Below are 26972 nucleotides of genomic sequence, written 5' to 3'. Positions count from 1 at the left end.
CTGGCTCTGCTGTTGAGCTCAGTCCCACCAACTGCTCACTGCATCAGATTCTGCATCAGGGCGAATAAAACAAATGTCCCAAGTTACAACTTCCATGTATGGTTCAGAAGGCACTTCAAAATTCCAGAGCCACAGGTCCACTGTTTCCAGGTCACCAATCCTCCTGGTGAGGCCCTAAGAAATTGGGCTAAGTGTTCGACCAGTTGGTCTCCCAGCCTCTTTGTGACTAAATCTGGTACTTGTTTGTCATTTTACCTTGTAGTCAAGCATCAGCACGGAAAGACAGACAGTTTGGTTTGCATTTTGAATAAATGAGATTTTGATGTATCACGGCAGTTTATAAAATAGTTAACAAGTCTGGTATTTGACCCTAGGTAAAAGTTCAAAAATTATACATTGAAGAGGTCACACATGACAAGTCAAGTACTCACTGAGTACAACTTTCTAATAATCAATCGCCTTGCCGCTCTGCACTTAAGTGTGTCTACAAGCAAACAGCTACTGGCACTCAATTGCTACATCTGATAGCATCTAATAAGGACTGCACTGAGATTTCCTGTTGGACAACCCAAGGAGCCACTGCCATTGAAGGCAGCCTTAGGGATGAGAAAGGCGGCAGGCTCATCCTCCCTTGGCGCACCCACTGCCAGTCGGTGCCTTCCCTTCAGAAAGCATCAGGCCCATGCAAACATCTCACTCCCACACACACCAGGATATCAAGGGCAACTCTGCCAGCCATGGGCGCCTGTGTACTCTGAGGTAGTTCCCTAGCTTGGGGTGCCTCCTGCCTGCTCTCGGGATTCAGGGCACGTAGGAAATGCTAAGTGTCCATGCACGGACCTCATCACAGTCACTGCCACTGAGTGCAAAATAAAGGAAACTCGAGTTGCTTTATTTGCTTCCAATTTCTGGGAGGCTCAAGAATTATAAGTATTCTGGACAACAGAAGGAAATAAGGCTGTGCTTACAGATCTCTTTCTGCCGTAATCTTTCTTTAGGATCGCTACTTTATTGTTGCCCTGTTACACGGATGTACACATCAGATGTTAAAAGGTACAATACATTCTACAACTGAGCACCACTTTCTGTAACTGAACAGGCAAAGAAATTACACTGAACATCAGCATCTGGCAGTATTTTTTGGGGAAAAAAAAAGTGACTAAAATGGGTTTAAATTGATTAACACTATTAAATCACATCTAATATTTGATACTACATGATTCAATACAGCTATACGATACAATTATACAAAATGTGTTAACATCAAAGAATACAACCAAAATTAAGATAGCAAACAAAACCTATATAACTTTTTTTTTGTACAGGAAAAATACTTTTGAAGTATGCATGTAACTGCCCATTCTTTTAAAGAAAATCTACCGCAAGCAAAGTTATCAACCTCCAGAAAAATCACACAGCATTACTAAGCATATCCCCAAAAAGTGTACAATATGCACACTTGGAAAATACAAAATTAAAAAAATTGTAAGCAACAGGTGAGCTTCATATTTATAAGAATGTGAAAAGAAGTCCCATTTTTAGCACTGTTGTATAAAGAATTGTCTTTTGATGCGAAGTTCATGAATTGTCCTCCTGTTGGGACCACACTTTACAAAAACACCTTGTTTTTGAAACGAGATTACAGAGCAAGATATAGCATCTTAGCAATGTCATCTTATTAAAGTATTTTTAAATTTTTACTACTTTATCAAAACATGTCCCTTAAGTGTGTAGGATTCATTTTTAAAATTCTTCCTAGAAATAATATACAAAGGAGAGGCATATTTATTCCCAATCACACTCCTGAAGAGGCTTCCCGGGGCCGAGAAGGTCTTCTTTCTTCTTTTCACTGGTTGTTTTTGGCTTTAGCGTGTGTTAAGATGTGAGATTTCAGGTTAGTTGACTGAGCAAACTTCTTATTACAACCGTCGAAGGGGCACACATAGGGCCTGTCTCCGGTATGGATTCGCACATGTGTGCGCAAATTGAAGTCCAGTGAAAAGCGCTTCCCGCAGCCTTCGAATGTGCACTGTCAAGGAAAAACCAGACATCAACCCACTTGGCAAACGGGACCAGAATCTGGGGTGGTCAATGGCTCACTGCTTGGAAGGAAAACCACCTACTATACTAGACTGAGTGTGTCTCCTTCCTCCTCTGGAGACCCTTCTGAGTGTAATTTAGAATTGACAGACAGGGATCTCTGACACCATGAACCCATGGTTAGCTCTTGCAAAAACAGAAGGGTTGCACTAAGTGCAAATTTAAAGCTTGAGTATTTTCAGAGACACTCCAGAAAGTGGAATACAGATGATTTAAGATATTTAATGATGCCAACTGTCACAAAGAACTGTCACAAACTCACTTGATTGTTCTATAAGCAGCAAAGTGTCCCCTGGAGATGTAGCCAACATCGCTTATAAGCACTCTATCAGTAATTCAACACACTACTCACTACAAAACATACAACCTTTGAGTCTCTGTAAACATGGTAGACATTTAGTGTGGCGTTACTCTCACATACCCCTGTTTCTCCCGGCAGATACTCCCACCCCCAGTATGTAACGCCTGCAGTCACATGCAGTAACTGGGAACCCAAACAGACCTTCAGAGAGCTACAGAAGGAGCGGGAATACGATACCCTCACGTGCGCCCCATGATACTTGATATCACCACCCTGCCCAGCACCCTAGCTTGCAGTTTGGGGGACAGGTACTGGCTCTACCTGAAAGGGCTTCTCTCCAGTATGAACCAGCTGGTGTCGTTTTAGCTTTGAGCTCTCAACGAACGCTTTGCCACATTCTGCACAGACGTGGACTCTGGGACCGTGGGTGTGCAGATGCTTTCTCATAGCAGAGTTATCCCTGAACATCTTTGTGCAGCCCTTAAAACAGAGAGAGAAGCTTAGTGGTTCACAATGCAAACTGAGAAAGGATTCAATCACTGAACAGCCTTTACTGATGTTTAGAGCAAAACAACCTCCCCAGCACCCCCCTTTAACTTAGCATTACAGAACATTAAGCTATTTAAGACATAAATAAAAAAATTAAAAAAAAAAAAATCACACAGCTGAGAAAAAGGCCTTATTTTTATTTTGTATTGCAAACCCGTGCTTTACAGATGAGGAAACTGAGGCTTAGAGATGTACTGAAGTAGACTTGCCCAAGGTCACACTACTAATAGTAGCCAGCCAAGTTGGGAGTAGAACCCAGCATCCCGGCTTCCAGCTACACCACAGCCGCCTCACCCAGCTACAGCCCCCAGATGAAGTAACAGAAGCACTGAGAAATAAACGGAGTTAAAATGACGGTAGTCCACCACTACCTTTGGTGGGCCCCGTATTCTGTGCTGCAACAATGGGCTGTCATTCTCCATCGCCTACTGTTCCCTCTTCTCTCTTTGCCTCTTTCCCCTTCTTGACAGAGAAAGAAGCAAGAGGGTCTCCAAGGAATGGCAACTACAGAAGAAATTTATTTGGTGAGACACCAGGAAAAGGAAGAGGCAGGCAAAGCGATACCAGTGCGGGGGAGGCAGATGGATGTGTGGTGCCCGAGAGCAGCATGTCCTCAACAATTTCTTCTGCAGTTGTTGCCCATGATGGAGTGAGTGGGGAAATGGTGAGACAGCATGACAGAAGGACAGCACAGGTCACCACTAGACAGCTTCACAGGCAAAAGGGAGGGAGGGGAAAGCCAGTTTTCCACCTTGACCTCTAACTTCAGCTCCCATTTACACAGAGCAGCACAGAGACCCCGGCAGGCATGGCATAACAGTTTTCAAATGCATCTTAATTGCGGCTTAGGTAACAGCCACATGCATCCATACCTCCACACCATAAGCATCTACAAGCAGTAGAGACTGGGGTGCACAGCCTTTCATAGACATCTATCAAGTATATTTACTCTGCAACTGCTATTTTTGGAAATTCTTTATTCCATTCTTGGTTTTTTTCTGCCTTGTTTCAGCATCCACATCTTTTCCCTGTTCAATCTGAAAGCTGACCACCACCCTCAGCACCTCAAAAGTACTTTTGAGCCACCCCTTTTTACTTTAAAAAAAAAAAAAAAAAAAACAGCTGCATTTGAAAACAGTTATGTACCCTTCTAGTAGTACAATTAACAGAGTAAAAAGAAAACTGAGGGAAATTACCAAGTCTTTATTTAGTCTATTCTAACAACATCCAAAGTAATTTCCAAGTTTCAGTTATAAGCTTAGCGTCTCATAAAGACTTGTGGGTTAAGTACAACCCAAGGTCTTAAGATAGACTTGACATGTTAATGGTCCAAAAAGAAACAGTCCTAACACAGTTCAGTCAATATACAGGAATAAGAACACTGGCCCCTACAGCAGCCCCACTTAACGTGTCTTGAGTGTCCTTTACTAACAAACAATATGAAGACTCCTGTGTTCATAGCCCCAAAAGCCCTAATTGCTCACATTGTTTCAGTTAAAAAGTGGAACTCAAAGGGCACACTCCTTATATATACCCTGTCTGCAGCCTGAGCAGAGGTCTAACCACACTCCCCTCGCATTACTTACTTTATGAGGGCAAGCTATTGTTCTTGGAGCATCATCTTCTTTAATTTTTCTTGGCTTCATTCTTATTGAAAAAAAAAAGAGAGAGAGAGAGAAAGAGAGAGAGAGAAAGAGACAGATTTGTAGGAGTGGGTCACACTCAGTAAGCATAAATCAAATCGTCCCTGAGATTTTTCCTTGTAGCACCAACACTAAGCTCCTGGTGTTCCCCTTCTACAAAGGAGAAAGGACCAAACTGCCCAGACTGCTGAACTGGAAGCTCTCTTCTAGTTTCTAAGTAAAAGTGCTGGTGCTTGGAACACCTGCCTCGCTGCCTCTGGCAAAGCTGGTGTGGCTTGGAACGGCACCACCAGCACCCTTATCATACGTGACTCAAACACCTCCTCGTCCCTCTTAGCCCTGTTAAATAAAAACTAACAACCTCACAAAGAACATCAGCCCTGATAACTGCACATTAATTATTTTGTTGGGGTGAGGCATGACAAGTTACCCAAAATCAGCTGCTCAAAAATATACAACATCTTAAAAAAAAAAACAGTAACAAACAACCACACACATACAAAATGGGCCCACATCATACAGACACAAACCATCTTTGGGAGATATTAACTTTGGAAGTACACATAGTACTTTTATACAGAATTATTTACACCCATGTAATAAAACTCTCAAAGGCAACCACAGACGTGCACTGCTACCTCAGAGGGTGGACAGACAGGTGGGATTGCCTTGTTTGTTTGGTTTTTCGAGACAGGGTTTCTCTGTGTAGCCCTGGCTGCCTTGAAACTCCCTCTTCTTTCAACCAGGCTGTCCTTGAATTCAAAGAGATCCGCCTGCCTCCACTTCCCAAGTGCTGGGATTAAACGGGTGCACTGACACTGCAGGGCAGGCATCTCCTGCTGGTGTTTTGGTGGTTGGAGGGAGATGACAGTTTATAGGATGTTTCACTTTACTTTGTTTTTGAGACAGGGTTTTGCCACCACAGCTAGTTTTATTTCAGGTTGTAGCCTGTCAACTGAGAACCAATCTATCTTCTACTTCCTCCAGCAACTTTGGTCTTTCTGAAAGATTTTTCTCCTAGCATTCCTTACAAACTGATCAAGGAGCAAGAAAACTGTGCTCCAGAAAACTATGATTTAAATTTCAAAAACATCTTTGTAGCCCTAGTTGGGCTGCCTCTCACTCTGCCATGAAACTTGCTATCTAAACTCTAACTAAGCCAATGGCCCCTCTTAGCAACAATGTACCAAAAATGACTTGTAACATCTCTCAGTAGTTACTCTTTTCCACCCAAACCCAGGACATATCTGGATCCTCCTTACACTGCCAAGCTAGCAACCTCCCATGCCTAAAAGCAGAGAGAACTTCTACAGTGCCTGATGGCCAATCTCCTCCCGATTCCAACCCAGCAGACACACTTTAAGTAGATTACTAGTACTCCAGTTAGCAAGCATTACTTAAGTGTCTGCTGTTTACAGGTTTTTAACTAGCCTTTGTTGGTCTCAAAAGCCTGTCTCCACTTATAATTCGTACTAGTCTCTTACATGTCAGTGAGTTTGAAGTTTGGGGTTCAGTTCAGAGTAGCAGGATGCAACTAGTGCTACTGCACCACCTAGAGGTCAGATCAGCACCAATCAGCAGCCATTCACGTCTTTTCCCCCCTCCCCAAGACAGTGTTTCTGTGTGACATTGCCCTGGCCATCTTGGAACTTGTTCTGTAGACCAGACTGCCCTGGCACTCAGAGAGCCTCCTGTCTCTGCCTCGTGAGAGCTGGGATTAAAAGCGTATGTCATCACTGCTCGGCTATCTTTCGTGTCTCAGCAGGATGTCTTTGAAATAGGTTCTTACCATATACCCCAGACTAGCCCTGAACTTGTGATCTTATTTCCACATGCTAAGTGCTGGTGACAGATGTATGTGGCCACTCCCAATATCATTTTAAAAATTGTGTGCTAATATTCAGTATTAATTCTAGAATGAAAATTTACAATGCATTTGGGCAAACCTAAGACTCAATAGAAGACACAACTGTCCATAACAAGATTGGTTCTTCCCTCAGAAGCTAAGCAAAAGAAAAATGAAGGGGTCCTTCCCACCCCACCACCCCAGCATCAAGAAAACACTGCTTGAGTTTCTTTCATTGACTGGGATACTTTACAGACCCAGACACGATGAGGACAATGACAGGATGGATATATGACTTGGAGTTGGCTTCTACTAGCTTCATGACCTTGAGCAAATCACTAACTTCTCAGCCTCGGTTTCTTACTCTGTAAGCAGGCATAACACTTCTTTTATCAGAGCTACAAGGAGTCCAAGACAGCACACCAGACCCCTGAGCAATGAGTTACTATCATCACTGGTCATATGGTTAAAAAATGAAACTCATCCTTTTGCTTCTTTGATTTTTGAGAGAGAGAGGGTCCAAACCAAGTAGCCCAGATTGGCCACGAGCCTGACAACCTTGTGGCTCAGCCTCTGGCATGGTAAGGAAGAACTGTAAAGCACCAACTACCACACTCAACAAACTGAATTCATTCTTTAAAATTGTATTATTTATGCTTAATAACCCATAATGTTCTCTGATAATTCTAAACTTTCTTTCAACCAAAAAAACCCCCAAGATACGGAAAGGAAAAAGACAAGCATAAAGCTACCCTCAACAGCTTTTTACTCTACTCACCACTCACTTTTATTAAACTGGAGGGCATGTTGAAAGACATGGCTGCTTAAACTGACAGCACCTCAAACTCATCCTGTCACATGTGGAAGGAACACAACCACAAAGACTGAACTCCACAAGTCACATCTGCAGCAACTTCCCAACACAGTTTTAGCAGAGCACTGCATATAGCAAAGCCCTAACACATGTCCATGTACTAAACTCTCACAGGCAAAGATGAGTCTTCTAGCAGTAAGCTAGGAAGTACAAGTCTCCCTAGTACAATAAACTTAGAACCAGCATGCAGGACCTCAGCTGCAGAGACAGTCCATTATCACTCAGCTATCTGTCAGCATCAGGGTCTCATTATGGAGCCCAGAGTGAACTGGCAATCCTTCTGCCTCTGCCTCTCAAGTGCTGGAACTACAGGTAGATGTTCACTCACCACACCCAGCAGACTACAGAATTTCACAGTCCAGCTTTAAGGAAACATAGAATAAAGAACTGCCTAGCTAAAATTACTCACCAGGCCCTAGTCTCTGAACACTGTTTTTCAAAAACAGACAACTCAGAAAAGTCTCCTCCCCTCCCCTCTGTGGTACCACCTCAAAACTCAGAACCCTTGTTTTCAGGGGTGGTGTCAGGTCACAACAGGGTTTTGCTATGTCTAGCTATCCTGGAAACCCCTCTGAAGACCAGGCTGGCCTCAAACTCACAGGGAACCTCTGCCCCCTGACTGCTGGAATTACTGGCAAGAGCCACCACTACCTGACATCATCATCATTATTATTATTTTTTTTTTTTTTTTTTTTTTTGAGATAGCACTCATGTATCCCAGGTCTAGCTACAAACACACTATGCAGCTAAGGATGACTATGTGCTTCTCCTGAGCGCTACTGGATAAAAGATACACAGCACTTGACTTACATGTAAGCCTAGGGTTTCCTGCATACAAGACAAGCACTTCTGAAAACCAAGCAATCCGACCCTCCAGCTTTAAAGACAGAACTTCCAAATAAAATCCATTACATTTTTTTCTTTTTAAACTTATGTCTATGTAATCTAATACGTTAAGCAGTCTAAACAGAGGGTGGCAGTCTAAGACATTCTTTGGTCAGTTTCAAGTCTAGGCCAGCACACCCATACCACCAGGATAGAACAGAGAGAAACATACGAACTCTCTGTAAGCTAAGACCTCAGGGTTCATGTTGCTCTTCATAGGACAGAGTCAGGCCTGAATAAGCTTTGCCATAACTGGTGGAGATCATATGGTCTGATCCACAACAGTGAAACATGGTGCCTCTACTTGATATTCTATTGTGGGAATCCCAGTCAAAGGCCCCTGGAAGACCCTACTCCATGATAATACAGTCTCACAATATGGAGATTTGAAAATAGCAGGACATACAGGTTCTGGCATTTCTCTCTACCACCAATAAAGTCCATGTAGGTCAACATGATCCTCAACACCTTGGTGCCACTTCCCTGTTTTTACATTCTAGCAAACTGAGTAAGACAACACCCAATTCTAACACAGAATGAGAGTCCTAAGAGCTGATGGTAAAAGGAAAGACCATGTGGACTGGGCTCCAGTTCAGCAGCACTGCCAAACATGCACAAGGCTCTGGGCTCCAAAAAGACTTGTCACAGTGAATGTTCTTCTTCAAACATTGCTGCACTGTCTTCAAATCACTTGCCATGGCATTCATGACATCATTCTCTGTTAAGTGGCCTTCTCCCCGGCTTCTTTATCCTTGGTGCTCTGAGATATCATCCAGCAGGGAGAGTCAAAACAATGCCAAGAGCCACCACACCTGAGTTGTCCTGCTCACGACCGGTAGCTTCCCTCTCTCTTTAGTCTTTTCCAGTCCTCTATCTGCCACTGCACCAGTGCTGCAATGTGTAATTTTTCACTCTCCTGGTTGGTCTTTCGGCAGTCAGGCTGCCTCACCTCCCCCCAAGTCTCTACTTCAAATGATTCTCTCTGCCTTCTCTGCGTCCTCTTACTCTCCAAACACAAGGGTTTCCCCAAAACTTCCCATCTTAGAACTTCTGTAAGATCTTGATTTTAGCATGACTTCCCTCTAACTTCTCCCTAAAAACATCAAGTCTATATGAGTTTAGCCCCTAAATCCAAATACTGCCCCCTGAACAATGACTGAAGGGTAATGATGTCATCGGGTGGATATTGGTGGCCTTTTTTCTTCCTTAACCGGACACACAGAAAACATTCTTTCCTCTTGTCATCTCTTGTTTACTCTATCTACCCTACTATTCTAGCTTGAGCCTTCTATTTGAAGCTTTCTCCCATACACAAAGGGATCGACCCATCTTGGATTCTGCTATAAAGTAATCCTCCCCAACTAGTAAAACTCTTCCTCTCCACTCACGTCTTTAGCAGCTGCTCTCCACAAAAAGTCCACACATCTTTTCCCAGCATTCATGGACCTAAATAACCTGATTCAAATTTACATTGACCACATTCATTTTCTTTAAGCACCCCAATTCCCAGGCATAATTGTACATCATTTGTATTTTCTGCTGAGCCATTCTGCTCTGGCATGCACTCCGTAAAACACAGAAGCCTGTTTCTTATTTATCAAAACACTAGGTTCAAGCCAGGTATGGAGGTACACACCTATACTCCCAGGACTTGGGAGGTTGAAGCAAGATTGAGATCAAGGTCATAGTGGGCTAGAGTGAGACTGTCTTAAAACTCTAGGCTCAACAAGGTGCACATCAACCACCCACACGTCTACAACACACTGCAGACGTAACCATTCACCTGTTGGTCCTTATCCAATTCTAAGCAGCAAGGAAGAACTGGTTAACTGGTATTTGATTCAGCATGCCCCCAAAATATACCTCCTGCCAAATTGGTAGGTACATTACAAATTTAATCTCCATTTGTAGCTTGGGGGGTGGGTGGTGCTTAATATATCATTCACATAATTGTATCTGAAATATAACTAGTAACAAAACCTGGAAAACAGTGTTATTCAGACACACTGTTGCTAAGCCATGACAAATGAAACAAATGGCTCTGCTCCACCTCAGGTGAGGAAGATGCTACACTATAAGCAATTCCATCTTATTTAAAATGTTACATTTCTGTACACCTCCTACCCCCACCATGTCCTCATAAAAAATGACCACAACACTACAAACTAATATAAACAGCAGAGACTTCTATAGGACTCCAGCCTATTTCAGGCATAACAAATACACAAGTATCAATAAATATAGATATTGACTGCTCAGAACAGATCTCAGCCCGGGCGGCCACAGAAGACCCACCAGTCAGCTTAACAAAACACCAGGAGCTACTACACTCATCACACCAAATCATGAACTGCCGAAATTCCTTCTGTGGTTTAAAGCATCCAGAATAAACCTGGACACATTTTAACAAAGAGACACAAAGGCGATGTGACACTCCCAGGCAACACCAGCTGTGGAACCCAGGAGCATCTGCCTCATCTCACAGTCTGCAAACATCTAAAATGCTGCCCTTCACACATCAACAGCACAGCTATTACCAAAACCAAAAGCGGTTGCTTTTGTTTTCAGAAGTGTCCCTAGAGAAAAAAATATAAACCACCACTGTCATGTGGGAACAACAAAATACAGCTGGAAAGGTTCAAGTACTTCCTAGACTAGAAAGAAAGATTCTTGCAACTTACCTGGCAAATTCTGCCAGTTGCTTAGGGTCTGAGAGGTCAATGCCAGGTATCCCTCCAGGAGGGAGTTTCTTGCCTGTCATATATTCAGAATAATCAGGAGGTGAGTTCTCTCCAATGATCTGCTCTTCAACCACTGTTTCATGGTCAATATCTTTTTTTTCATCTGAAACACATGAGATTGATCATCTTAACTATATAAACACATTGAATAAAATAAAAACTTTTCAGTGGAATCCTCATAAGTAACTATTTATGGCTCCTACTTTGGTTTTGGTTTTTCGAGACAAGGTTTCTCTGTGTAGCCCTGGCTGTCCTGGAGCTCAGTCTGTAGATCAAGCTGGCCTCGAACTCAGAAATCTGCCTGCCTCTGCCTCCCAAGTGCTGGGATTAAAGGCATGTGCCACCAAGCCCGGCTCATGACTCCTACTTTTAATTCTCAACCATTTACTGTGTGTCCTCAATCTTTTTGAACTCCTAAGCAGCAGTCTTTCCTTCACATTCGTGTTCAGAGTTATAGCCTACCAGAAGCAGCTAGCTCTCTATGAGTGTACTGTTACACATTCTCTAGGTTTACCCCTGCCTAACTGGCTTCTCTCAGTTTTCCCTTTTACCCATTTCACAAACTAGCACATGAAAGAAAGAAGAGCATTCTTCTTCCAAGTCAAGCAATCACTACAAGTCGAGTCACTCCAAGAGGAAAGCAAAGGAGACACACAAACCAAACGCCTCTCCAATCTTCCATCGCTGTATTTTTAAGAACAAGTTTTATTTTGTTTAAGAACATTTTATTTGTGGGGCAGTGGTGCTGCACTTTTAATCCTAATACTAGGGAGGCAGAGGCAGGCAGATCTCTGTGTTCAAGACCAACCTGGTCTACAAAGCAAGTTCTATGGCAGCCAGGGCTACAAAGAGGAACCCATCTCAAAAAAACCAAACCCAAACCCAACCCATTCACTTTATTTTTATTGTGCGGCCTGTGCATTTGAGTGTGGGTGCCAAGGCCGAGGACAACTTGGGAGGTTCCTTCCCTTCATACTCCCCAGCTGCTGAGCCTCACTCCCTTCCTACACTCTTCTTTAAGATGGTCTGTATTAGGCTAGCCTGAATCTCCTGCCTCCACCTCCCAAGTACTGTGATCCCAGGTGTGAAACAGCTTACTCACACCATCCTTTAGTCTAGAATACAATGTAAATCTACATTAGGACTCTGACATAACAGCAGGTCTAGGTCCATTTTACCCAGTGTTTATATACAGCACCACCTTCATCACTACACACACTCCCCACCAAGTGAGGGAACTACTACCCACTCTGATTTTACAGAGAAGAAATTCAGGTGTGCAAAAATTAAGCAATTTACCTGGGGCTAACTATTTAGTTGTAGATATAAACTTAAAAAAATTATTTTGTAAACAAAATTCAGAGGCCCAAGGGCAAGATGTACATGAAGATAGAGGACAACTCCGTCTGCCTTCCTTCCTGTACATATGACCTGGGAGGGAACTCCGGTTTTTCAGTTTACCTATTGAGCTATCTTACTGGCAACCTGGCAACCCTCCAGCCCTTAAGAAAAGGACATACCAAAAATGAAACATTTTCGGGCAGTGGTTTCACACGCCTTTAATCCCAGCACTTGGGAGGCAGAGGCAGGCAGATTTCTGAGTTCGAGGCCAGCTTGGTCTACAGAGTGAGTTCTAAGACAGCCAGGTCTACACAGAGAAACCCTGTCAAAAAAACAAAACAAAACAAAACAAAAGAAAAAGAAAAAGAAAAGAGAGAGATAAATTGGTTGTAAACAAGCACAAGTGTCTCTTCTTAGGAAGTAGGAAGACCACCACAAAACATCCATGCATTGATAAAGATACATTTCTATGGATGGATGAGCGGGTGTAAAAAGGCTGACTGGCTGCATCAATGAAAACATCAGCAATTACAAAGCTGAGACTCCACACTGGCACATACAAGTTCACAGCCTGCTCTGTCCCTATTAGCAAAGTCAGTCTCTCACCATACAGCACCACACCAAAATCTAACCTTATAGAAACACAAATGTAGCAGGGAAGCTACATTTCCTCTCCACTTTCCCCAGCCCCAACACTCTGAATGTAGCTCCGTCGATAAAGTGTTCACTTAGCATGAGCCCTGAGTTCAGTCTTCAGTACCACACAAGCTGTGTCTGATGCCACAAGTATATAAATCAGTGCTTTGGGGAGAGAGTTCAAGGTCATTTGGAGCCAGCCTGGGAATACACCAGCGAGAACTCTCAGCCTAGACTAACCCTTGTATTAGGTTCCAAGTGAAGATAGATGCCTGTCACTGGCGACAGTGGCCAGAAACAACACAACCTCTACCCTCAGGGAGCACACTTACTTCTAGAGAGGGAAGTTAAATGATGAAACACTTCTATCGAGTCACACCTCCAGCCCAGAGAATACTAGTTTTTGTTTTTTGTTTTTTTGAGATTCAGTTCTTACTATACTTAAAAGAGTATAAAGAACCCAAAAGAAAGGCTGAGGAAACAGGAAGAAAATGCTTGTTCTCCAAGTCTGAGTTTTTACAAAGGCAAGGTAGCATGTGGAATCCCAGCTCTGGGGAAGCAGAAAAGATGAAGAGCCTCTCCTGAGGCTCACCTGAAACGGGTCTAACATACTTGCTGAGATCTAAGTCCCACTTCAAGGCTGTTAAGAATCAAGGTGGGACTAGGTGGTGTGGTACATACCTTTTATCCCAGTACTCAAGAGGCAGACGAAGAGGTAAGCTATGAGTCTGGGGCCAGCCTGGTCTACATATGAGACTTTGTTTTAAACTCAAAGCAGTGTTTAAGGAGATGGAGAGATGACTCTTGGAGGTTACTAACGTATACTGCTCTTGCAGAGGACCCGGAGTTGAGTTCTATCCCCAATGGCTCACAAATCACTTGCTAACTCCATCTCCCACACATCAGATGCCCCCTTTTGGACCCAGCTGATACCTGTGCCTACATGTGCACACATACGTGCATGTAAAAACTTTTTAAAAAGTGCCCCACTTGTATAAACAGAACTTTTTTTGTTTTGTTTTTAAACAATCCTTTCCACTTCTTTAGGGGTCATCTATGGCTGCTTTTCTGATGCAAGGTCAGGTGGATCTGATTGGCTATAACAGAGCATAAACCCACAAAAACTGTCATTGCCTGCCTGGCCCTTCAGACACTTGACCTACACGGTAAGATTTTATTTAGAGAAAAGAGGATTAAAGTGATAATTTCTCTACTTGTAAAGGGAATAATTTCTGAGAAACATGATTTAGTACCAAATGAATAAATTTCCAGAAGATCCTTACAGCACTGAAGATTTCATTTAGAGGACTAAACCACAGTTATTAACCAGGTACATTTCTTGGAGGATGGTGGTGTCACTTGCTGAGCTAGCCAAGTGGGGAAGAGGTGATGGGGGGGGGGGGTCTAGCTTCTCTTTGCTTTGAGATGTCCATGCAGGCTGTCAGAAAGCAAGGACAGGGAATAAAAAGGAATCTACACCAGAGAGAATAGTACCAGTCATTGGCACACAGACTTCATTTATAGCCACAGAAACAAAGAACACACCCACTGAAAATAGAGAAGGGTCCTAGAGCCACCCCCCAATTCCAACAATGGAAAAACAAAAATTTGCAAAGGAGATCAAACAGTTAAGAAGGGAGAAGACACAGTGGAAGCCTAAAGCAGGGGTGCATGGCCTATATTACCTTATGGCCTGTACTACATTTTAGGCTGTGAACCAAAGCGGTCCTCTGCCAGAGCAGTAAGTGTTCCTAACTGCTAAGCTGCCATCTCTTCAGCCCTTTGTTCTGCCCCCCCCCCCACCTCCCTTGGTATCTTACGCTTACTATGTGGTCCATGCAGGCCTGCTATCATAATCCTCCAGCCCCCACCTTAAAGTGCTAGGATTGGTTACAGGGACACACACCCATCACATACAAGCTTTTGCATTGGCTATTATTACAGTCTTCTTCTAATCTCCTAATACTGATAACTAAAGTACGAAAAAAATGTAAGCGGATCTACTTTGAATGTCAAATACAATGTTGATTTCTGCAAACGACAACAGGTGATAGTGTACACAAACCAAGGCAAATTATGTTCAGGAAGCAAATGAACTAATGCTGGTTTAAAAATTATTAATGCACTAGATTGAGGGGGACATGTCCAATCTTTTGACACCGACATCTACAAATGTGTTAGGCCAGTTCACTGCAATATTAGGATACATATATGGTCCACAGGCTGTAGGTTGGGCATGCCTGTTAGTGGTTCATTGCTTGAGTCTCCTTTTTAGACAAAGTTGGCATGGGACCAGACTTGACAGGGTAATAGACCACAGCCTATTTGGAAAGGCTAATAAGAACCTAAGACACTGACTGAAAAGGAGTGCAGTGGCAAGAGTGCCTTGTTGAGAATGACAGGCTAAAACTGCCTGTCCTGTATTTCTACACCATTATGGCCAGATGCAGATGACCCAGAACTAGAGCAGAGCTAAGCAGCCCGAGATACAGCTGTGAAGAAACCAAGTCTAGCCAACAGCATCTGGGAGGAGGAGGCTGAGCCATTGATCCACATTCCACACTCCCTGTACATGATACTACCCAAAAATCAGAAAGCTATGTAGACTAGTCCCTCCTGGTGGCATTCAGTTCCCTTACCAAGGATGACCTTTCCAGTCTGATGACAAGTAAACCCAGGGACTGAAAACAACCTCTAGTTACTAAGTCCTAATTAAAAACATTACACCAAAAGGCTGAGAGCTCTCAAAGTCTAACAGTCAAAGGGGGAGTTTCCTCTACCCAATGTGTACCAACCAAACAGGTTATTTTTGGTTTTTTGGTGCCTGATATAGGGCATGTAATAAACTTTCCTCTTCCTGCCTCTTCTCATGATCATTTCTCCTCCAACACCTAGAATGAAACCTATTTACCCCAAGGCCTTTGGTTCTTACAGTACATCCACCACCCACCACTCATAGCTTTTTTTTTTTTTTTTTTTGATTTTATTCATTTATTATATGTAAGTACACTGTAGCTGTCTTCGGACACTCCAGAAGAGGGCGTCAGATCTCAGTAAGGATGGTTTGAGCCACCATGTCGTTGCTGGGATTTGAACTCTGCACCTTTGGAAGAGCAGTTGGGTGCTCTTACCTGCTGAGCCATCTCTCCAGCCCCACTCATAGCTTTTTGTTTCCTCACCCATTAAAAAACAAGAAAAAGCCGGGCGTGGTGGCGCACGCCTTTAATCCCAGCACCCGGGAGGCAGAGGCAGGCAGATTTCTGAGGCCAGCCTGGTCTACAAAGTGACAGCCAGGGCTATACAGAGAAACCCTGTCTCGACCCCCCCCCCCCCGCAAAAGACTGGTAGCGTGTTAAAATGCTAATCATTCTATCTGGAATGTGATGGGAGTTGAATACACAAACAATATTTTTGGGAGGGAAAGACAAAACAGTTTCAACTATGTAGCTCTGGCTGTCTTGGAACTCAGTAGACCAGGTTGTCCTTGAACTCACCAAGATCCCCCTGCCTCTGCCTCCCAAGTGCTGCTGGGATTAAAGGTGTGTGCCACTATTCTCAGCACAGATTCTTGCTTCTCTTTTCCACCCTCCTTTGTTTAAGGCCTCAGACTTTGGGGTTGACCACATTTTGCACCGTGTAACAGAGATGTGACAGGCATCTGCAGTCAATGTGCATACCCAGTAGACCCCTCCAATGGTGGCTTATAGTCCTGGAGATCAGTTATAGTCACTATGAGGATTTTCCCTCTTGAGGCTGGGGGTTGGGGACAAGGGGCTGCCACATTCCTGGGCTCATGATCCCTGCACAATCACAATTCACAACGTCTTGCTTCCTAATCACCTCCTGTCTGAGGCTCCTCTCCCTCTGACTCCTTCAAGTGATTACAAGGACACTGGTGTGATTATATTTAGGGTCCATCTAGATAATCCAAGATCCTCTCCCTGCCTCTCAAGAACCTTAATAAGAGGTATAAATAAAGCAACAATACGATTCCAGGAATTAATAACCAGGTATATTTGGTGATATTTTTCAGTACAACATATTCACATAAAGATTTATGCTGAAGATGTAACATATGGAACCCTTAGTTCCATCCCAGAACGACCACAGCCAGCAAACCTTCCTTCCAGTACAATTCCAAAGGTGAGACTCACTCACATGCAACCTCACACTCAAATTATTGTACTTGACAGAATCTAAATCTTTCTTTCAGTTTGTACCTCTGAAGCCAGATAACATCAACCTAATGAAATGAGGTATTCTTCACCAGGCTTAACGGTTCTAAAGAATGCTGAGCTTAACAGTCAGAGCAAGCCTATCAAGAAGATGGAAGAGCAGGGCATGCCTCCTAGGAGAGGCAGGAGGATATCTCAGTTCAAGGCTAGTCTTGTCTGCAGAGCAAGTTCCAGGACAGCCAGAGAAACCCTGTCTTGAAAAACTAAAAACAAAAACAAAAAAACAAAAAACAACAACCCAAAAAAAAAAAGGATGGGAAATCAGAAAACTTCAACTAGAGAGTATTTCAAGTTTTACACTTTTTAGATATCACTGGCAGATCCAAGATCCAGTGACAACATTCTGGCGGAAACAAGGTTTTTCTTTTTTAGTTTGTATACATGTGTTTGTCCTGGGAGAAGAGTGCCAAGACACTTGAATGGAGGTCAGGGGAGAATAACTCTGAGGAATCAACCCTTACCTTCAACCTGTCAAGTCAGGACAGTGTAATTTCCATTTTCATCTTCATGGCCAGAAAGGAAGCTCATTAAGAGTTAACTCCAATGATTCTGCTTCTATTTTCTCCATTTACATATTCACCTACTCTTGCAAGCATGCACTGTACTGGCTGGACTGAGTACCCAGGCCTCCAATCTCTGGCCATTGTGGTTTCATTTTGATCAAGAGACATCATCGCCGGGCGTGGTGGCGCACGCCTTTAATCCCAGCACTCGGGAGGCAGAGGCAGGCAGATTTCTGAGTTCGAGGCCAGCCTGGTCTACAAAGTGAGTTCCAGTACAGCCAAGGCTACACAGAGAAACCCTGTCTTGAAAAAACCAAAAAAAAAAAAAAGAGACATCATCTACAGCACGGACACACACACACACAGAAATGGCAGTGTTCCCTAGTCAGGAACAACTTGCCCACGTTAGAAACCACAATGCAATGCCAAATCCTAGCACTCAGAAGACAGAGGCAGGGTGATCTCTTTTTGAGTTTGAGGCAACTTGGGCTACAGTTGTAGCCAGAGTTATACAAAGAAACCCTGTTTCAAAACCCTGGGCAAAGTTGAATTAACAGGATGGCCATCTCAAATTTGGGAGAGGGATGTGGTTCAGTAAAGCTCTCAAAATGCATGTGGGCCCTGGGTTCTTCCCCAGCACTGAAACATAAAATTGAGTAAATGATCTCCTATAAACACTTGGTCATTTGTAAAGAAGGACAATTTCTCTGTTTTAAAAATTGAAAATGAAGACCAAGGTGTGACTAAGTGCAAACTGCAATTTAATACACACGAAGCCCTGCATTCAATCCCTGATACGGGAACAACAAGACAGAAAAGAAAAATTAAGCTGTGTTAGTATACATATAGAATTCCAGCACTCAAGAGACTAAATCAGATTTTCATAAGCGTGAAGCCAGGTAGGGCTACACTACAGAATTCTGTTTCAAAAAGCAACTTTATGGATCCTCTACTTCATTTTAAACAAAGAGCCTTGGCCAGTGCTCCCTAGAGAGCAATTATGATCTGATTACTAGTACACTTCCCTGAAACCACTGGCTGTTACTGAAAATTAATCAGAGTTGATATGCACCTCAGTGGCAAAGTGCTTGCCTACTGTGTGCAAGGTTCTAGCGAGATCCTCACACGACAAAAAGCCATAGCTTACTAACCAGAGAGTTACAATTAGGAAATGACCACTTCATATTCAAAGACCACAGATCAAGGGCTTATGTACCAGTATACCAGTTGACTAACACTTAAGATCTCCCTACCATTTCCTAGTAACCTAATAAAACTAATGTTTTTAATATCCAAATCATATTTTAGGTATCAAATTTTAAAAGTAGTTTTGGATGGATGTGTGTAGGAAACAACATCCAGAAAGTTGACACAGGAATACTGCCTGACTATGAGCCTGAGCTACCTATCTCACAGGTACTGCTCATCTGGGAGGGCAGGGACGGGGGGGGGGGGGGGGGGGGGGGGGGGGGGCGCAGGGGGCACACAAAGAGGGGGGAACTGAAGAGATGGTTTGGTAAGTAAGACCCAAGTTCAGAGTTCAGCTCCCATGTTAAACTCAAAGCTGGGGGAGGGGTGAGTAGAAACAGGACATACAGCATCCTTATCTGACCTCTCCAAGCCCTCGCACACAGCACAACACACACATACACAGAAAAGAACTGTAAGGTTTTTTCTGATAAAACTATAAACTGTAAGGCACTTTTCTGATAAAACTAGAAAGGGTCTACGGTTTTTTACTCTTCCTATTTCAACTATTCTTATTCAAAGCAGGAGAAAGAATAGAGCCATCTGAACAAGAGGAGGGTTAAACAAAGGAATGCAGGAAATCTTAGGAGATCCTCTCTGTATTAACTGTCCTGCTAATGACCCCGTTATGTCTTCAGTTTTTCAGTTTTCAGGGACTGACTGCCTAGGCAGACTTCAAGACACAGAAATGTCTTTGTAAGCAACCACCCGGGTGTCCAGTGTAGGTCTTTCCCCACTTTTTAAATGAGTATATTTTTGCCTGCGTGTATGCACCACATGCATGCATGGTACCCAAAGGCCAGAAGGCTTTAGATACCACTACAACAGTTTTGAGTCACCATTCAGTGCTGACAATCAAACCCGGTTCCTCTGAAAAGTAACCAGTGCACTTAACCACTGACCACCCAAGTCTCTTTTTTAAATCAATTTTTACAAAAGCTTAAAATGCTTGGTAGTAGACAGGAAAGGAACCCTAAGCTTTCCTAAAAGCGACTTTTTTCTGTTGGCAGAAGAGAGTAGTTGTCAGTAGCAATTAAGGACAGTCAAAGGTCACAGAGCTTAGCAGGCTGGGGCTCCCAGTGACCAGACCAGAACTGGGGTCTAAGACTGGGGTTGCTTATACAGGGCATGTAGCTGACAGGATTGCTTTGGAGACTGTTTGAAGATTTGGTTCCACAGAACTTTATGACTGTGGTGTACCTACTTTGTGATTACAGACAGTAAATGAGATTACCACACAACTGACCATGGCCATCACTGACAATCCTTGAGTTTTTCTGAATGTATAGAATAAGGAAAAATGTAACAATTTGGTTTTATTTCAACCTAATGTTTTTTTTCTAGTGTCACGTGTTTTTACTCAATTGACCACACATGAGGTTTAACAGGAAATAATTAAAGCCACCTAAGTTTCTGTTTTTGGTATGTGATTTCCTTTATTATTAGTTACATAAAAATAAATTCACTCATATGATTCTGATAACTATTTCCAAAGAAATACAGATCTGTTAATAATGAAGGGAAAACCTAAATATCAATTTGAAAATAACACAAATATTCAAAACACAGGCAAACTGTAAGTGTATTTTTAGGATTTAATTTTATCCACAAAAATCATTATATTATGGATTATCATTCAGCCAGAAAAAAAAAATGGATGAATACATGCTAATTCAGATACAAAAAGGCAAATATTTTCTGATTCTACTTGCACAGTGTCTGGGATAGGTTGAACTCAGATACTAGTGGGAAGAGGACGACTGAGAAGTGACTGCTCATAGGTCTATGACGCCATGATAGTGATTTATGATTATAATCCCAATTTGGGACACAATGTTAGACCCTTGCCTTCAAAGATAAAACAAAACATAAAGTGGCAGGTTGTGGTGGCACACCCCTTTAATCCCAGCCCCAGGAGAGCCAAGGGCTGGTGGATCTCTGTGGTTTGAGACCAGCCCAGTCTATATAGTGAGTTCAAGGCCTACATGGAAAGATAAGGTCTCAAAAAGCAAACAAACCAAAAAAGAACTGATAACCATTTGTTGTGTAAGTTTCTTGAGCAAATGTAACGTCCCATCTTACATGAAACTCCTTAAGCAGGAAAATAACTCAATAGATTTAGGAAGTTCCTGAAACTGATCAGACTGTCTAGGTTCCTCCTTACCAGAATAAACAATAAAAGCTGAGACTTCAACAGAGGGAAGCTAAGCCACAAAGACTTTCAGACCAGACTATCATCCTGGAAGAGGCACCTGGAAAAGGCACTCTCCAATCTGTTGAGCTGCCTGCAGGCTGGGCACTGTGCTCCTGTTTCCAGCCTTGTGAGCCTCACCCATGCTGGGTGGGCTTTGGTAACAAATGTCTTTGAGTCATTTCTGTTCCTATAAGTGACCCCTAACTTATAGTCCTAAAAGTAACCCAATAAAACTCATTGGTTCAGCAGGTTGAACTTTGGTGGCTAAGCATACTTTAATCTGTTGTGGGTTCCCTATCTGAGGTGAGTAAACCTGTACATTCCATCTCCCCAGGAGAAAGTCTTGTCACATACCATCATTGCAGAATGAAAAACAAGAAAGGGAAAAAGAGCAGGCTTCTAAGTCTATAATGGTTACAGTACTTTGCTACTGTTTCATTCAAACTATGACCCCCACACAGAATGCTCTAACTGTTCAGAGGACAACAAAAGCAAAGAGACCTACAAAACCCAAGTATCTGGATTCCATAAATGTCCTCCACTAAATGTGTTAATAACAACAAACCCCCTAGAGGGACAAATGACTAGTGTCTTAAGATGACTCAACACTGTGGCTGGGCTGGGCTGGGCTGTCTCCTATCTTCTATTGTACTCAGGAAGCAGAGACAGGCTGATCTCTTCAGGCCAGTCTGGCCTGTAGCATGAGTTCCACGAGGACAGTCAGGACTACATAGGAAAACCCTGGCTGGAAAAACAACAACAAAAGACTAACCCACACGTACTATCTTTATAAGAACTGCTAAGTTTGGGGCTTATGTAAATCTGTGGCATCCTAGTTTAATTAATCTAATGCACTAATTTAATAAACTTATATACACTGTGGAGTTGCAACTCAAGCCTGGGATCAAATGAAGTCTATTCCTACCATAGCAACATACAAGACACATTTACGTTTAACTTAGCTAGTTTGTTTATATTTCTTCACTTAGTGCAGTCTTAATTTAGTTCTGAAGATTAAATTATTTTCAGAATCTGAACTTGAGACACATAGTTGACCACACAATACTTAGCTTCTTTTTGGTAATAAGTGCAAGCCACAAGGGCAAGTAAGAAGGATCACTTACCACAAGACATTTCTGAGGAAATGGGCCATCCCTTGCACTTGACATCAAATATTGATAAGCACCATTTTTGCAGACTACTCAGTAACACACAAGACAATTAAGGTTTTGAAGAAATAGCTATCAAAATGCCCCAAGCTGCTCTATGTGCCCTTGTAAGCAGCCAGTCACACAAGTAATGACTAAATGCCAACTGAATTGTCAATTAACCCATCTTAGCCAGGCCCTTCACTTTCGCCCCCGAACTAAACATACGATTCATCAATACCACACTACCAAGTGTTTTTCTGTCTAGAAAAGCAAACTAACAACTTGGTAAGATCTAATGTCAAACATCTGAATCAAGTTTTTTTTATATAGTTATGAACACGATACTCCAAATTTGGTAAATTCATCAAAAGCTCTAAACCTGCTTTCCTTATTTCACTCTTATTAAAAGTGAAAAAAAAAAAAAAAAAAAAAAGCTTTTAAAGATCTCAGTATGCCTGTCTCGAAAAACCAGAAAAAAAAAAAAGATCTCAGTATGCAAACTACTGTTAGCAACCAAAAAATGTGTTGAAGGCACTGGATAACTTTTAGGTACTGGTTAGTTAAGTTGCATACAGCTCCTGATAACCTACCGTGCAGATTATAACCAGATTCAGTCAGTGAGGAACAGCGTCCTGAGCACTTCCTATGAGATTTCTATAGGACGCTCTCCCTCTTTTCTGAACCATAGACCCATCAAACTTACTGCCACTTGCATACTACTATAGATTAGCTTTTCATCTATTTCACTCATTCCCCCAAAATTTAACATTTTAATAAACTACACATCGAGGCTCAAGTTGTGCTCTCAAATTCATCAAATTTAATCATCATTAGGGCTACATGAACTAGGTATGGTGAGATTATTCTATCTAGTTTAACAATAAAGCTGACTAGCGTGTTAACATAGAACGAGGATAAAGTGAACAGTAACAGCCGTTCTGCAGTCTACCTTGAGTTTAGTCATGCAGGGAAGGACCTCTTCTGTGCCCTACACAAGCTTCCTGATTTTCGCTAAAAGGCGTATTAAGCCAGTAAAACAAAATATCCACTTTTTTTGATTCTTTTCGTGGGGAAAACAAGACCCTGTAGATAACTATGCGATTTTTATTAGTTTGCTGGCAAATGTCCTAAGCTGTGTAAACCAGCCCAGCCTGTCTGCATAGGGCCCACCACTTAAAAACAAAATTCACAATCCGTAAGGCCACTGAAATACCCTGGCTCTTCCATTCTCTAACTCCCGTTCTAGGTCGATCAGGCGAGGAGCGCGTTGGCAGCGCGGGTGACAGGCTCCAACGGCCGTCGAACCCGCACACGAGCGCCCTACGTGCCACCCAAGTCCCGCCCCGCAGCGGCGACGGCCTGGGCCAGCGTGACCGCGGGGCAGCTGCGGCGGGCTCTGCGCCGCCCGCTCCGGGAAGGGCTCCAGGGAGACGCTCCGCGTCCGAGGGAGCCGAGCGGGGCCGAGCGGAGCCGGGCGAGGCCCCGAGAGCCCCCGGGGGGCGGCGGAAGAGCGGCGCGCGTCCGCCCCGCGCCACGGCCCTGTCAACGCCCGGCGGGTGGTCGGGCGCGGGGCGGCGCCCTCAACCGGCCCCGCCGCGCGGCCGTTGGCTCGGGCGTGGAGGGGCGCCGGCCCCTCCCTCCCCGCCCGCCGCCCCAGTCCGCTTCCGCTCGCACAAACTACGCCATTGCGGCCTAGCCGGGCGCCGCCCCTCCCCCGCGCCGCCATCTTCGCGGCCCGCCGCCCCCGCCATCTTTTGGGGCCGCCATACTTGCCCGGGCGGAGAAGATGGCGGCGCCCATCACACACATAAAACATGGCTTCCCTTCAAAACAAAAACATCCCGAGCGGCGGCGCGCCGCCGGCACTCACCCGAGGACCACATGGTGACCGAGAACTCGCCCTCCAGGGTCTTGATCTGCACCTGCTTCTGCTCCCACTTCTTATTCCCCGGGTCGGCGCCGCCGCCGCCCGCCGCGCCGGCCCCGCCGCCCAGGTAACTCTTCTTGCCGCTCTTCTTGCCGCCGCCCTTCTTCACACGGCCGCCGCCCGACGAGGCCCCGCCGCCGCTCTTGCCGGCCGCCGCCACGGTGACCAGGGTCTGCTCTATGTAGTCGTCGTCGCCGCCGGCCGGCGCGGGCACCGGGATGAGGATCTGGTCCTCGAAGCCGTCCTCGGCGCGCAGCCCGTCCGAGTCGTCCCCGCCGACCACCTCCTCGCGCGTCTGCACCAGGATCACCTCCTGGTGGTGGTGCACTTGGCTCGGGTCGTCGGTCACCAGCGGCTGCAGCGCGATCATGGGCGGGTGGTGGTGGTGGTGGTGGTGGTGGTGATGGTGGTGGCCGGCGTGCCCGTGGCCGCCCCCGCCGCCGTGGTCGCCGCCGCCGCCTCCGCCGTCCTCATCGTCGTCGTCGTCCTCCTCCTCCTCGCCCACCACCGTGGTCTCGATCGTCTCCACCGGGATGGTTTCCACCTCGATCTCATGCAGCTCCACGATCTCGGCCGGCATCTCCGAGCCGTCCGTGGCGATGTAGAGGGTGTCGCCCGAGGCCATGGCTGAGGGTTCCGCCGCCACGGCCGCCGCGGCAGGCGGCCTCGGCTCCTGGGCTGCGGGAGGGAGGGCGGGCGAGGAGGCGGCCGGCCGTGGGGAAGGAAGGCAGAGGGAGGAAGGCAGCGGGCGGGCGGGCGGGCGGCGGGGGGAGAGGGGGCGGGCGGCGGGGGAAGGGGCGGGCGCGGCGGCCGCGGGGCTTCCCCGCCTCCCGAGATCGGTGCGCCCCGCGCTGGCTGGCTCGCTCGCTCGCTCGCTCGCTCGGCCGCCGCCTGTCCTGCTCCCCGGCTGCCTTCGCCTTGCCTCGGCTGCCGGCCCCGGCTGTGGCCGCGCCTCCTCCCGCCCTCCGGGCCGGCGTTCCGCTGCCCCCTTCCTCCTGCGCCTCCGCCTCTTTCCACACAAATACCAACTCCTCAACCCCGAGCCCAGATCTCGCCGCCGCCGCCGCCGCCACACTCTGCTCCGGCCCGGCCTCGCGAGACTTCCGCGGGGGCTCTCGGCCCCGCCCCGCCCCGCTCCCCACTCGCTGTTCCGGCTCTCGCTCCTCCCTCCCCGCCAATCGCACGGCCCCTCGAGGCGCCCGGGCCCCGCCTACTCCCAACCAGGCTCCTCCCGATGAGGGGGGCGCGATGGGGTAGGGGGCGTGGCGGCCCTCACGCGCGCTGCCTGGCCCCCGGCGCGTGACGTCAGCTCCGCGCCGCCGTCGCCTCACGGCGCTCCGCGTCGCGCGGACCCCGCCGTCCGCGGTGCAACAGTGACAAAGGTGCCGCTCGGGGCCCCGGTCGCTGACAGAAGTGGGGCGTCCGCGCTGCGCCTTCCGCCTCGGGAGCCGGCGAGCTTTCCGCGCGACCCGGGCGCACGGTAACGAGCTGGGGTGGAGGGGGACGCGCGCCTGGGGCTGCCGTGCAGCCGGCGGGGCGTGCGACCGGCGGCCGCGTGGCCGCAATAAAGTCTGCTCTGACGAGGAACGCCTGTGCTTGGTTTTTGTTTTCCCGTCGGTTTTGCCTTTGCTCGTTACTCTTGCACTCGTCCAGTAGCGGCACCGACGGCATTGCCGGCCGAGTGCTGCCCCCGGCTCTGGGGTCGCGTGCCGGTGGGCGGCGCGCTAGGGCGGCCGCGGCGGGCGGAAGCGGCGCGCGCAACCCAGGGTTCACCGTTGGAAGTGTGTCCGTTATTCTTTTATGACCCGCGGAAACCGGAGACCGAGCCGTTGGGTGCCTGTTGGGACTGAGGGTCTGGTTGCTCCCGTCGTGCGACTCCAACTATTGTAGCTTTCTGAAAATTCCCTTCTATCTTTGAATAACTTGACACAGGCTTCGCCTATTCCTCGCTCATAAATATTCCTTTTGCCCAAAAGTCTTTGCATTTACCTCTTTGAAAATTCCATGTCTTCTGTGCTTTCCCCATTATAAGTAACAGCTTAGTTTTTACTGGTTCAAATCATCAGATTGCTTAAGATACATTGTAGTGAAGTGTTTCTTCTTCTGTGTTTCCTTTCGCTAGACCAGGTGTGGTTTAAAGCAACATAGAGATAGTTTGGGTTTTTTTTTTTTTTCCAAGACCCAAAAATTTGAGCCAAGTGTATCTTATTTGTTTCTTCGATTTAACGGCCAGCTTCATCTGTTGAATATTCTGGATTATTCTTACCTACTGGAGTTGTTAGTGTTGAGGCAGGGGAGTATTCCAAACTGCATTACATGCATCTTAGGTCAAATTTAAACAGTTGGGCATCTTATAATTTTAAACAGACTAAGCAAGGTGTCCTTGTGCATGTTTATAATCTTTAGAGAGGGAGGTTAGTCAGGAGTTTAAAGCCAGCCTTGGCTACGTGTATACGTTTTCTGAAATACCTCGTTTCTGGGCTCACTACATAGCCCGCTCTGTCCCAAAACTTTCTTCTGCTCCTAATTCCCAGGTTTGAAGTTACACATTTGTGCTACAACATCCTACCTTGAATCTCTTATTCTCGGCATGAAGACAAATTATTGACATGCATTTTAAAGGGCATTTCTTGGCGGGCAGTGGTAGCACACACTTGCTTTTAATCCCAGCACTTGGGAGGTAGAGGCAGGTGGATTTCTGAGTTCGAGGCCAGCCTGGTCTACAGAGTGAGTTCCAGGACAGCCAGGACTACACAGAGAAGCCCTGTCTCAAGAAACCAAACAAAAGGAAAGGGGGG

The 26972-nt window shown here is 45.5% G+C and overlaps 1 protein-coding gene across 1 annotated transcript; it reads right to left on the bottom strand.

Annotated features, from left to right (window-relative positions):
* Positions 1–871: 871 nt before the first annotated feature.
* On the bottom strand, positions 872–25094 carry Yy1 (YY1 transcription factor). Its single transcript, XM_021202208.1, has 5 exons — positions 24118–25094; positions 10880–11042; positions 4537–4597; positions 2723–2881; positions 872–2029 (listed from the first exon to the last, which is right to left on the bottom strand). The coding sequence occupies exons 1-5, from the start codon at positions 24797–24799 to the stop codon at positions 1847–1849; spliced, it is 1248 nt and encodes a 415-aa protein (XP_021057867.1). The 5' UTR covers positions 24800–25094; the 3' UTR covers positions 872–1846.
* Positions 25095–26972: the final 1878 nt, after the last annotated feature.

This window comes from Mus pahari, chromosome 7 (genome assembly GCF_900095145.1).
Source record: "Mus pahari chromosome 7, PAHARI_EIJ_v1.1, whole genome shotgun sequence".
Lineage (NCBI taxonomy): Eukaryota > Metazoa > Chordata > Mammalia > Rodentia > Muridae > Mus > Mus pahari.
Note: the sequence above shows the minus strand (reverse complement) of the source record. Positions and strands in the feature narration are given on the sequence as shown.